This window comes from Rutilus rutilus, assembly GCF_951802725.1.
Source record: "Rutilus rutilus genome assembly, chromosome: 10".
Taxonomy (NCBI): Eukaryota; Metazoa; Chordata; class Actinopteri; order Cypriniformes; family Leuciscidae; genus Rutilus; species Rutilus rutilus.
The window spans coordinates 12,337,940-12,351,456 of NC_140215.1; the positions used below are offsets into that span (position 1 = coordinate 12,337,940).

Sequence of the window (13,517 nt, forward strand, 5' to 3'; positions counted from 1 at the left end):
CTGCTGTTGCAAGTGTTTATGTCTGTAGAACAAAGTGCTTCAAACTGGTTAGTCTTGCTCTCCGTGTCACTCAGTATATTTCTAGTTTCTTTGGTATAGCTACTTCAAGTATTTATTTTATTAATATTCACTTGTTTGCTTGTTTTTGTTACAAAAAAGTTAACTATTGTTTAATCGCTTGTACAGAATAAGTCTTAACCTTATGACACTATGGAGTCATTTCAAACAGTATCATCTGTTCACATCTTGAATGACATTTACTTAATGTGTAGAGACTGTGAAGCATACAGTGTGACATAAAGGCGGTAAACAGTGAAATGGATTTCAAAATTTTCATCATTCAATATTGCATCGCTGCATTGCATTCACATGAGAGCGCTTAACTGGTTTTATCTCCCAATAGAGGGAGATCGACTAAGTGCATTGAAAACTCAGTTGCCTCTGAAGCATCTGACTTTGATTCCCACTAGTAAGAAAAGATTTTCACTGCGTCACCAGCCTTTCACTCATGAAGCTTATTTGAAAGCCTTGGGAATGGCAGAGAGAGTCAACTTTATTGTGTATTACTTTTTGTAACCAGAAATGAAACCGCCACTGATCGCTATAGCGCAAAAAGAAAAACAGCGCTGGTATTAATTCCAGTTAAAATATTCCTATCGTTTTCTATACAAGATCTTAACTTTGGCTTTCCTGAAATTTGCTCTGTGAATATTAGCAAGTATAATATTTTACAATAATCAACATGGGGGGGGGAATGATAATTCAAGGCATCTTAACAAGAGATAAATGTTTGGTTTTATCTGATTTTCTGTCTGGAAGGCCATGATCTCAGAATCAATACATTTTAGTTATGTCTAACTGAAGGCATAATTTAATTTAAACAATAAGAGCTTTCACAAAATGTAGACAGCAACCAAGCCTTTTGTTGTGAAAATGGAATAAACAGGAAACACTTTCTCTGTACTGTAAACAGAAACCGTTTTTATTGTTATGCACTGTACATTTGACTATTAATGATATAAGCATGTTCTGAATTAGCCACTAAAACAAACATTACAAAGTAGTTTTTTTGTGTCCTGTTGTAGCTAAACTGCTAAAAGTCGGTTTAATTTGCGGTATGCATATCATTTGCAACCAGTTTTGATTAATCAGTCAAGTCTTCATGTTTCTACAACTGAATTCAGTCATTTCTAGTGATCTAGATTTCTATCTTACCTTTTCAGAAATATTGGCTCTTCTGACCAGTTTTTGTTTTGAGAAGATCGGGTTCTTGAACCTTTCAAATGGTTTCTCACTTCTTACAGGTAAACCACCAAGGTACTATACCTTGTCTCTCAAAGTGGAGGCTAACAGATTTTGAATTGTAACTTTTATGCTGCAAGAGAAATGGCACTTAAAGAAGAGTCTTGCTTCTTTACTATTCTGTTAGATCCAGGTCCTGTAGGGTTTTAGTTTGATACTTCAAAATACAACAGATTCTAACTGAGTAAGAAAGCAATACCAGACCAAGAAAACGTCTAGCTTATTGGTTGAGATTTAATGGCTCAAAAAAAACAAAAATAGCCCCAGATGGACAAATTGCTGTCATCCTTTGTTTCACAAGCTTTAGTTCTCTTTTAAGTCTTCATGGTCAAATCAATATTAAGGCTTAATTCACTGGTGACTTTGAATAAAAATCGCTCCAAACAGATTTCTTTGTTTCAGGCTTGTTTTAATATTTTCACCCAGCACCATGCAGTTGTAAGTTTGCATCTGGGCTTGTAGGCTATGTTTATTTTTTTTACTTTAACTGCATAGTGATAGCATGGTTTTCATTGATTTTCTAGAAATACCCCAACTTTATATCACGTCTTCATTTTAATAACAAGTTCTTCCTCGCCTTGATTTCTCATAACTCTCTCGTAGTTATTTCTCTCGTAATTCTCATAACCTTAAGACATGAGAGTGAAAGTGATAGTGATATGGCTGATAGTCGAACAACACACAAGTGTTTAGTGATGTTTTCCATCGTTTCTCCTAAAACTTGATACAAGAACCAACTGGCTACAAACATATCAGATCAGATCTGGCGATGTTAGTTATTGAGTTCATGTAGTTCATAAACCTAAATAAGTCCTAATCCAGAGCGATTCTTGTAATTTTGTATGCTTGCGTATACAGTATGCTTGAATTCAGCACAACACCTTTGAGGAAATGAGGAACTGTAAACATTAAAGCATTTAAAAAGTTCCTAAGGTTCCAGGTTACTTAATATATTCACTCTCATTCATTTTGAAGTGGAGGAGAACGCTTACTGTTGAAGAACCGATGAATGTTTTCCAGTTACTGAAGCCCAGCTCCTTGTTCATTTTGCCAATTGCTAATGAAAGGGGTTGTCAAAGACTGAATTTAACGTAGTTTAAAATGCTCTCAAGCTCCTGAAGACCTGATGTGGACGCTTAGAACTTTTCCAGCTAGAATTCCCAACACCTTTTAAACATCTTCTTTCTTCTTAGAGCTTTGTTTAAAAGATTAAAAAGGTAAACATTTCCTAAGCACTTACAGGGGAAAACTGTATTTACGCATGGACATATAGTCTGGTTGATGTTGATACGGCTCATGTGAAGTTAAAAGGTATCGTCTGTTAAGTTCTTCTCATTTCAGCAGGAACAAATGTTTGGAAGGCAAATGTTTTTGCTTTTTCTCTCTCAGAATAATTTCATTGTCCTGTATAGAATTTCAACTTTTCATATTTTAATACTCTCAGTTGTTAGTGTTTCTACATCAAATGCACTAGATTGGGAAGTATCTTCTGAAATTTGTTTATATAGATATACAATATATAAAACAAAATGGTACGTCAGCTTTAGTATTGTCAGCCGTACAACTGCAATAAAATTCAAGTCACTTTTAATGCGAGCAATAACATTTGATTCAATAAAAAAAAAGTTTGGTTTACTTTTAATTAAGCCGTTTCATAGGCTGCTTGTTTGTCTTTATTTGCGGCCAATATAAATACCTTTGTGTGTTTGTGCATGTTGAAAAAGAAACCGTAACTTGGTGTGGCTTGATTGATGGCGCTCCTACGTTGCCAATTATTAGAGCACATAAAAGGATGCTGTTATGTTCTACTTCATCCAGCAGACCCCAGCCAGAGGTCAGTACCTAAATGTGCGGGTATCAGCCTTTGCCCATATCACTCCATCTTGATGTATGAGTGCTAAGCTACAAATTAAACGTGCTCCGACCTTTTAGGGGGTACTTGCTCAACAGGACGCCATTTGGACTAATTTCTCCATGCGATTTAGACAAAAAGCCACTATGTTGCCTGTTGTAATTACTTTGTGTACACACATCTGGATTTGGGTTTCCAGATGCAACAAGCCATCCAAAAAAAGGCTTGCTAAAGTCAGTTGTGACTGTGATGTTAGTTTAAGATATATGGAGGGTACAAGTGCATATTGCACCTCATACATGACAGAGGCATTAGACTTAGATCATTATTTACATGTAGGAGATGGTTAAGGCATGTTTTATGCTTCTTTTTTTTAGCTAATGCTGTCACACATCACCTTCATGGTAGAAAATAAATTCTCATTTCATTTGAAACAACCTTTAGCTTTTCGGATGTAATATATTGTGGCTCCTCTATGATGAGTCTTGGTAATAATTAGTAGAAATAATAATGTGTGCATATTATATAAGAACGTATCTGAACCAGAGCAACCTTTATTCATCAAATTTCAGAGGGCCACAAAGTTTTACAAACTCTCTTACAAATATTTATAACTTTTATTGATAGATTACTTGTACAAGATGTACATTCTTTTTTTAAGTGAAACAACAGAAGAAAAAAAAACTCAATGGTGAATCATGTTTGGGCATGCTTGCATATGCAATATGATGGGATACAACAAATTCCTTGGAGCATCAAGAAAATCTCAACACAAAGTTTCATCCACCATCCCTGAAATGTTTGTAAACTCAAACACGCTACATTTTAGTCAAACAAATGTACTGCAGTCACACGTTTGCTTAAAACTGTTGCAAATGTTAACATTTAAAAAATATATAAAAATAAATGCAAAGCCATGTAAATATGTACACTTGAAATTTAACATTTATAAACTTTCAGATCAAATAATAAATAAAAGCACCTATGACTCCAATGAAAGAAACAGAAACATTCCTAAACAACCGTAATGGTGAACAACGAAAACAGCCCACAATGTAGCGATTATTGTTAGAGGTAGACCTGACCGAGATCTACTACTGTAGTTCAAAGGCAATTGATGTCCGAACTGGCAATTTGTTTCATAGTACGCTAATGGAAATATTACTGTTTTCTTGAGCGTGTTGTATTCAATTTGATTGAATTTAATTTCAGGGAACAGCTTCTTGTTTATATGGGGAAAACAGACTGTGTATGCAGTTGCTAAAACGCATGTCATACTGTAAATGATTTTGGAGCGTTAAATAATTCTACCTCTATTAATGTGATCAAATTGTTGTCTTTGGTGGATTTATTGTTATGTTAAAAAAAACAGACGTGTTTATGACCCATGAACCTAGAGCAGTTTTGTACAGTGTCAAATGAATTTGTCCTCGTCTGCTTCAAGGTGATATCAATATCTCTTTTAATGCACGTGTACAAAAGTATATTTGAATACCATTAAACTTCTGGGAGTTATGGCACATTGCAAATGAGTCAGCAAATTATCTTTTACACAGCTTTTAAAGATGTGTTTGTGGCAAAGAACTTTCAACACATCGACATCAGTGCCGAAAACCCAACAACTTAAAAATCATTGTTTAATTAGCAAACATCAACCGCTATATTACGTTTTCCATATTTACAGTATTGCACTTAACTGCACATAATTGCATTTCAGTTAAACTGATGTTTCTTAAAATGTTACATTACAAAGTTGCTGTTTATCCTTTTTGAAACAAACAGAAAAGGTGATTTTAAATGTATTTCAGCGAAACGAAAGCCAAATTTGTTTCCCCCTTACATAAAAGTAGTATATCTTGCATTAAGGATTGTAAACACCGTAATACAAGACCTGAAGTGCAAAAGCTAGGTTCACTTCTATTCCAGGACACATCACATAAAAAAGAGAGCACAAAATATGAGAATGAAAGCTAAAAGTCCATACACATGCCCAGAAGGAAACATTTCCTCCTAAAACAGAAAGAATCATAAGAATTCCACTAAAAACCAGGCGATTGTGCCATTGATGTTATTGCTGTTTCCAGTCTTTGTCCACAGCAGAATGACCAAAAAAAGAGAAGAAGAAGAAAAAAAAAATCAAAAATGCAAATAACGGCTTTAGATATGAATTGTAGTGGAGGGTTATCATGGCAGTGATCAACATAGATGTATGTCAGTTACAATGGAGGCCAGCCCCAATAGGTCTATCCTTCAATTGAGCACGTGCACTAGGCAGCGGCACAGTGGTAGGAGGCAAATATGGCCGTCTCTTTCTTTTCACTCTGAGGTTGAGATTCCAAAGTTTCAGTGTCTGTCCGTAAAAACACAACCTCTAGTCTCACTCTGTGTCTGCCTTTGCTTTTTTTTTTTAAAAGTCTTCTCTCCTAAACGCTGGTTTTCAGACAGACATCCAGACATTTTTGTATGGTCCTGGGGCTGTGATCTGTGCCTGGAAAGGGCTGAGCCAGTGGCCTCCAAGAAGTCCTGCCTGTTGGGCGAAAAGTAAAAGGTGATTCATTGGTATTTAATTACCTTTCTCTACAAGTGGTTTGTTTTGGCAGCTGGTTTTTTGTGACTTTTTTTTCTCTCTCATTCTCTCCCCTTACACCCCTTTTTTCTCTTTTGTTTTTATTTTGTTTTGTTTTAACTGTGAGTGTCACGGCCTTTTCACAGGCTTAGTCTTGTGTTAGAAGCAATTATCAGTTCAGAGCAGCAGAGAAGCCCATGGGGGTCAGAGTCCCAGCGCCTCGGCGTGTTTTCTTGCCTTGAGTCGCAGGTCGGCGATGCTGGAGTTCTTGCTATTGCTCTTGGCAGCCGCTACCACGGCGGCCGCTGCAGAGGCCGAGTCTGCCAGCGACGCGATCGGTAATCCAAAGGGCGGGGGCGGGAACATCAGATAGGGAGCGTGGGCCGCGAGGTGTGGGTGCAGATGAGGATGGGAGTGTGTTCCGACCCCCTCCAACTGTAACTGAGCTTGGACCTGCGGGGCGAGCAAAAACAAACACGGAGTTAGTCAGCGGCCGTGGGGTCAGCTCGAGGAGCGGCAGGGATCCGCTTTCAGGCTCGGACACCGCTCCAACTGTGTGCTTTCAGTGAAAACACTCACTCACTCGCTCACTTAACTCAGTGCATTCTTTTTCATCTGCTCTTGAGCTGAATTATGCAATGCGTTCAGACAGCTTAATAGTCAAAGGACGTCCATCAGCTGCAAATCTCAAATCTCAGCATATTAGTTTGATCCACACTGAATCTTTCCATACAACCTTTAAAAGCTCCAACATCATGTAATCTTAATTATATATTCAATGGCATAAATAAACAATTTCGCACCCAAAATATTCATTCTCAAATATATAAATATTTATTCGCATAGTTCCTAGGGGGGGAAAAAGATGTAAGCAGGCAGCATAAAATATCAGGTTGCAGATTCTTAGCAATTATTTCAGTAAGATGAGGTGAAAATTAGACATCCGCCGACTTAAAAAGTGACTTATTTTTTAGTATTCTTCTCATGCATCTTTCTCTGCACAGGGATCATAAATATTTCAAAGCTTTACATTTTGCGGTCCAACTTAAATACAACATCTGACAAGCAGCGCAAGTTTTTGACACTGGGAAAGAATGTTTTACCAGTGTTTCTTTTTTTGTTTTCCACGTGAATGCGAAGCATAGGGAGATTACTTTGAAAGGAGGATAAATAATGTCAGACCTGGTAGTCTGTTATTTTAGGAAAATAATCAGGTATGAATGCAGCCCGTCTCATCTGAGTTTCTTTGCTACTCACAATTTCTAACCACAGGCTTTCTGACTTTATCCTTGGCACTTGCATTTATTTTAATTACCTCTGTGTGAAAATACTCGTCAGAATTAAAGCAGGACTTGCTCCAATGTCTCCACAAATCAGTCAAATTGGACTGTGCAACCCCACTACAGGGGCAGTCAGAACAACAGGTGGTGGACATTTGTGGTGTTCAGTATGCAGTCCTTACGCCTGGGCCCTGCCAATGCTGCTCAGTGCCAATAACCATCAGTGCGTTATTCCTCTTTCATAATCTCTTTTATCTGCCTTCCCCTCGCTGTGCTATTAGCTTAATTATGGCTGCTCTCTCGTCTGTGTGATGCAGACAGTTCTTCACCACCAGATGAAATGTCTCTCGGTCCCTCTTATCTCATTCGTCTCTCATCGGGTCCCGGAGGTGAAAGGTTCGCGCCCTTCGCACGACGCATGGAGACTAGCGTCAAATCAGATTGGTTGTCAAAGCCTAAACATTTTCTCGGCCACTAGCTACTTTTAGGCAGGTGTTATGGCGGGGCGAGATGTTTATTTAGTCGACTGAACTGCACATTTGCATTTGGATGAATGCACAAAATATTATTCTTACCTGTTGAAATGGCATTCGGAGTGCGCCCATATTGACGTAAGGAGCTACCCTGCACGCGTCCAGGTGACTCGCGGTGCCCAAAATAACACCTGAATAGAAAAGAATGATAAATTAGCAAAGATAGTCATGATGACTTTTTTTAATGTAAATTATTTCACCATTTAAATTAAGTTTAAAATGTAATGAGTTCAAAAAAAGAAAAGAAAAAATGGCGTGTTGTCAGAGCTGCGGCGCAATGAGGTTTGCACGTGCTCAGAGGCTGGAGGCTACTCCGACTTGGGTCAAGTCCCGTAAATAAAAAATAAATAAAAAAAATGCATAAAATAATAAAATATAGCCTTATGTTTACACAAAAATTGAATAATTAGGTTATTTATTAAATGATTATTTCAGCATTTTACCTTTGTGCATTTGATTTTCCTGTTTTCGGCATTTCGCTCTTCTGTTCTGAAACCATACCTAAAAAAGAAATAAAATACGGTTATGCTTTATCGTGGTCATCACCATTCACGACTTTTAGGCATTAAATAAAAAAATAAATAAAAAAAATGCACATTTGTTATAGGCTACACTATACAGTTTGCCCCTGCAACCTGCATTACAGAAAAACAATGCCGATTTATGTTGCCTTAATTTATTATTTTTTAGGCTATATTACTTTAGTAAACACTTAAATTGGAAAACGAGTTTTGTTCCATCATGGTTAATATTGCACTTTTTTTTTTTTAATCTTCTACACAATTTAATTCTTTATGTAGCATATTCTTTAACTACGTTTAATAAGCCTACATTGTAGGTTTTTTTTTCCTTCCCTTCCCTTTTTTTTTTTTTTTGGTAAATAAAGTGACGATAGGCCTACAAGCCTTTGTCAAAGCATATTGGCTAACCGACAATTTTACATCGGTGAAATATAGGCTATTCTTTTTTATATAAAATTGTATTTGCTGCTTCATATATGTGCTTGAAAAGTTGGGAAATAATAATTCTGAACAATGTGAATTTAGCCTACTGTTCTCCATCATTACTCGCTCTGGTCAGTTCAGTTAAATCATGCAGGCTATTAAACGCTCAGACTCGCTCATTAAAATTGAAAAGCAAACGCCTCTGTCAACCTGTTCTTTGAAAAACAATCCGGTTTGTCATTATGACATGTTATTATTTATTTATTATTATTAGTAGTAGTAGTCAATGTGTGACTTGCAGTGCGCCACAATGAATGCATCATATTTCAATCTTTGATCGATTGTAATTATCCAGCACTATGCTATAGGGAAAGTGAGCTACACTGGTTTCGACAGTTATTTCTTCATTAAGGACCACTCAATGATGCGGTTCACAAATACCCTAATCTGATTTCCGTTTGATTTTTATTAGAGACAGTGAATAATGACATTTAATTTAGCCCTGCACCAAAAACCGAAAGATATTAGTCGTAATTGAATTACTGCCTTCTCCTCACTGAGGTCTCATAACTTTCAATTAGATTCTTGACAGCTGGTCGGCGTGGGGCTTCTATAGGACAGTAGGCTAGTAGGCCTAGTAGCAGGTTCATATCAACTAAGCTCCTTCACGTCCATAGCGTTTAACTCAGCGAAATTTAAAATGTGATACGAGTCATAAAATTTCATAGAGAGGCGTTTTAACGCAGTGTGAATTTTTGGTTTGAATCACAGCTCTGACCTATTCTTTGGTCTCCTCTTTTAATCTGATTTCGCCTCCGCTTCTGAAACATTAAAACACGTCGTGCTTGCAAGCTGTCACACTGGCAAACAATGTTACTTATTTTCCCATTACATTTTGTAACACGAGGTATGTCACTGTAGGAGTTAAGACCGAATTGAATTATTCCTAATACATTTTTATAGGAACCGTATATCAAGCCAATGGCAGATATTACAAAGATGAGGTTGGAGAAAATGAGGTGAGTGACATAAGAAGGTATCCCCTGCAGCAGCGGTTCAATCTCTTCATTAATTTTAATGATGTGGTTAGATCTTTCTGCAGCACATAAGCAAGTTTTCCTTTGAATATAGCTGCTGCTGCAGGAACTAAAAGGCTATTTCATATCCACACACCCACCACTGAAACCGAACCCGCATAAATCGAAAGATAACAGAAATGCTTTGTGTGTGAGTGAATATAACAACAACTGTTTCCAAATGTTAAACATCTCAGACGCATGGTGTTATATACAAATTTAATAGCCTACTTGTGCAAATGTGTAGGAGAAATAAAGGCCTAGCTAGCGACCACACTTATTATATATCAATTGCCAGTTCACTCCTCAACAACAAAACACGTATTCCTAAGAAGTGTTTAACAGTAGCTAGCCTATACTTTATAAATAGATTGCCTATTATTTCTGACTTTATAAGCTGATAACAAAAACTCTTTAGTTTACAGGCATTAAGTTATCAGCGTCATAAACTCCTCTGGGCATATGAACATAAACAACACAAAAGCGCTATTATAAGAGACTTATTATTTATATGACTTGCTAATATTATATATAAAAGCAATAAACAGATTATGAATAGGCCTAACCTCCGTGGACATTATTTTTCTCCATTATGCCACGCTGATTAAGATTACTGATGTATTTTCACACACAGGCCTAAACTATTTCAAGACCATGTACGCAAAACGATGAAAAATGAGTGACACAGAACCCCCAATTGACATTCAGGTTATTTGCATTTCCACTAAAAGATGCATTCGTTTAAAAATTAATCTACACGCTCTCTGGTAGTTTTCAATTATTCATATTTTAATGTAGTCATATTTGATATTTGCTTGTTTTATCTGTTCTAAAATAGTTTTGTAAAAATAAAAAAATACTAATAATCCGTGAAGTGAAAATAAGCTTACCTGTACGCGGGCCTCGGACAGCCCCAGCCTCTGACTCAACTCCTCCCGCATGAAGGCGTCCGGGTAATGCGTCTCATCAAATAAGCGCTCCAGTTCATTCAGCTGCTCTAAGGTAAAATTTGTCCTGCTCCGTCTCTGCTTCAGTTTACTCTGTGCGTCCTCGTCCTCTGATTTCACATCCTCCTTTTTGTCTTTGCAGTCGTAAATTCCTGTGAAAATACAACATGAGCACATCAATAAAGCATTTCTTTAAAGCGTTTATTACCTACATGAGTTTTTTTTTTTTTTTTTTTTACTTGCAAATGGTGAGAATTCTACTCAGATTCGGCAGACAAAATTCCCTAAATCTAATTAATATGATGTGTCTACACTTTGGCTTAAAAATTAAAACAATTTTGTTATATAAAATCCGAGATGAACAATGACTTACTGCTGCTTTGAAACCACATAGCCTACATTTAGGAAAATCGCTTTATAGCCTCTATACAAATAAAATAGACTTGCAAATAAAACTATAAATGTTCTCGATATTTTTATATGCATAACTTCTAAGTGGCAGATTCTTATATTTAAGGGACATAGATAAATAAATTAGATTACATAAAGATAGGAGACATTAGAAGTTTACAAAGAGCCAATGCTTTGCACTTTAAAAAAGAAATATGGAGCTGTATCCTCATTCCAGAGCTGTATTACAATAAAGTGTGTTATTTGCAAGCTTTGTAGCCTAAATCAAAACTTGCTAAACTTTATCTTATAAGATAATAAATACTTTAATGCTAAATTATTACAGTAGCTATAGCTACTTGTACTGCAATAATTTGTTTTCTCTAATTCTTTTAAAGGTATGATATTTGTTGTTTTGTTTTTAATGTATTAATGGCATTTAAATTTAACCATTATTATTATTATTATTATTATTATTATTAATATATTTGTATTCCAAAAACAAACTGTCATGGGCCTGCCAAGTTTGTCGTTAAACGTCTTTCTTCACATGGTTTAAATTAAATTTCTCTTTCAAAATATTATCACCCACATGGTTCTGTTAAATCATATTCTTTTTTACTTTTACTTTTTTACTTTAAGTGTTTTGTACGTAAAGAGTAAATAAGTGTCTTTAGTCATTTCCTGGCAATTCTAAGAACGCTAAGGAATACATTGATAGATCATTCTTTCAAATTTGACAAGACAGGGGCCTATTGTTTTGACTGTAATTACTCAAATGTGAGGACAGACGACTATTTTTATACATTTATTGTGATTCTCTTTCTTAAAATTGCCTATCGTGTATTCTGTTCTTTTACTAAAAAAAAAAAAACAGTCATCCACACGGCACACACATCAACGAACCATTGCATCAGCTGAATACAGCTTGAAATTCACCACTCGCATGCTAGTTAGCTTCTTAACACAATCGAAATATTTATTTAAGATAATATAAACGACCTCAACAGATTGTATCGATATTTCAACAACAACGCCAAACGTATTCGCGCGTAAAACGTAGTTGTAAACGCGTCTCCAGCGAAACACATTATTACACTTTGCGTATGGTGTAACTCACCGTCAGTAGCCCGTGTCACGTTAAACTCCTTCAATTTCTCCTTTTCCAGGTCTACGTGCTCCTTGTAAAGGTGTACCGGACAATGGTTGTTGTTGGTTTCTGTAATCTCCTGAAGGTTGGTCTCCGAGTTTCCCAGCTCTCTGGCTCGGGCTAAACCACTCTCCAAAACTTCCCTGTACGTGATGCTCTCTTTGCTGGTCTCCTTGCTTTTCTGATCGAAGGATTTCGACACGAACGCCGTGAGTTCTTCCATGGCTGATTACGGAAATCCACTTTAAAATGAATCTAACACGAATCTTTGTGTCTGCTCAGCAGTGATTTCGGCGAAATGTTTGCGTGTAGAAGGTTTAGATCACTCCTGCTGTTATGTCTGTGTTTTTCAGATCACACTATTTATACACGGCCACCTCAGCCCGGCCCCCATCGCCATCATGTCTGGAGTCATTACAGGCGCTTCTGAATTCAACTTTCAGCGCTTTTCCTCAAATCAATTCTGCACTGGATGGAGTCCCCTTAATTTAATTATAATTAATTAGGATTCCTACAGTGCCGTGTGGTCAATTGGAAATGGGAACCGTGTTTAATTAATTCTGTGATAATTTCACTGACGCAATTAGAGGATATGAATATTGCAGCATGACATTATCAGTTCATTTTGGTATATCGACGTTAACATGGACAGAGGCTATAGAGAATTTGCCGATCGAAGAAAAATAACCAATTGAAGCGAAAATAGACCCGAGCGTCCCATTTGTGGACAACTTTGCGATATTTTCAATGTTTTGTTTAGTTTGTCAGCTAGGCTATTCGTCGTAAACAGCCTAAGTCAAGTAAAATATAAAAATATATAATTTATAACATTTATTTATATTTTATATTATTGACCATATTCATATATAGAATATTTAGATTGCATAAATTTAATATAGGCTAATTTATCATAACATTTTAAGGCTATGGTATCTTGATAAGGTGATATCGTAAACTGGCCGCTTTCATACAGTTGATATTCCAGTTGGCTATAGTTGTGTCCCATAGGGCTGTGCTTTTATTTTATTAGAAAAAGTATTTTTATTAAACATTTTAAAAACATTGTTGTCCAAATAGGCCTATCTAGCCTACTCTATATATACATTTTTTAACATCCATGAGCACAGATAAGAAATCATTTGGTGTGATTGTATAGCACAAAGTGTCCAGGCGCATTTGCAATAATTGTTCAGTTTAATTGCACGAATTGTCATTTTACTGTAGCACTGATAATAATAATATATTGTATGTAAATATATGCAAGGCGTTAGTTTATCTATATACTCTTTAATACAAATGTGGGTACTAAAAATACTCTCAAAATATTTAAGAATTTAAATATTTTTTTGTGTATGGGTATTTTTTTTTAATTCTTAAAATGTATAAAAAAGATAAATGCATCAGACATGATCATGGGCATTTATTTCTAGTGTGGTTATTTTAAAAATGCATAAGTCGCTCGGATATGGTGCTATGA

General features: G+C 36.2%; 1 protein-coding gene across 1 annotated transcript; it reads right to left on the reverse strand.

Annotated features, from left to right (window-relative positions):
- Nucleotides 1–5,451: 5,451 nt before the first annotated feature.
- shox (shox homeobox) lies at nt 5,452–12,356 on the reverse strand. The gene is given in 7 exon segments (XM_084420258.1): nt 5,452–5,612; nt 5,615–5,681; nt 5,958–6,173; nt 7,576–7,664; nt 7,977–8,034; nt 10,444–10,652; nt 12,011–12,356. Coding segments are annotated over 7 exon segments (927 nt in total). The 5' UTR covers nt 12,264–12,356; the 3' UTR covers nt 5,452–5,577.
- Nucleotides 12,357–13,517: the final 1,161 nt, after the last annotated feature.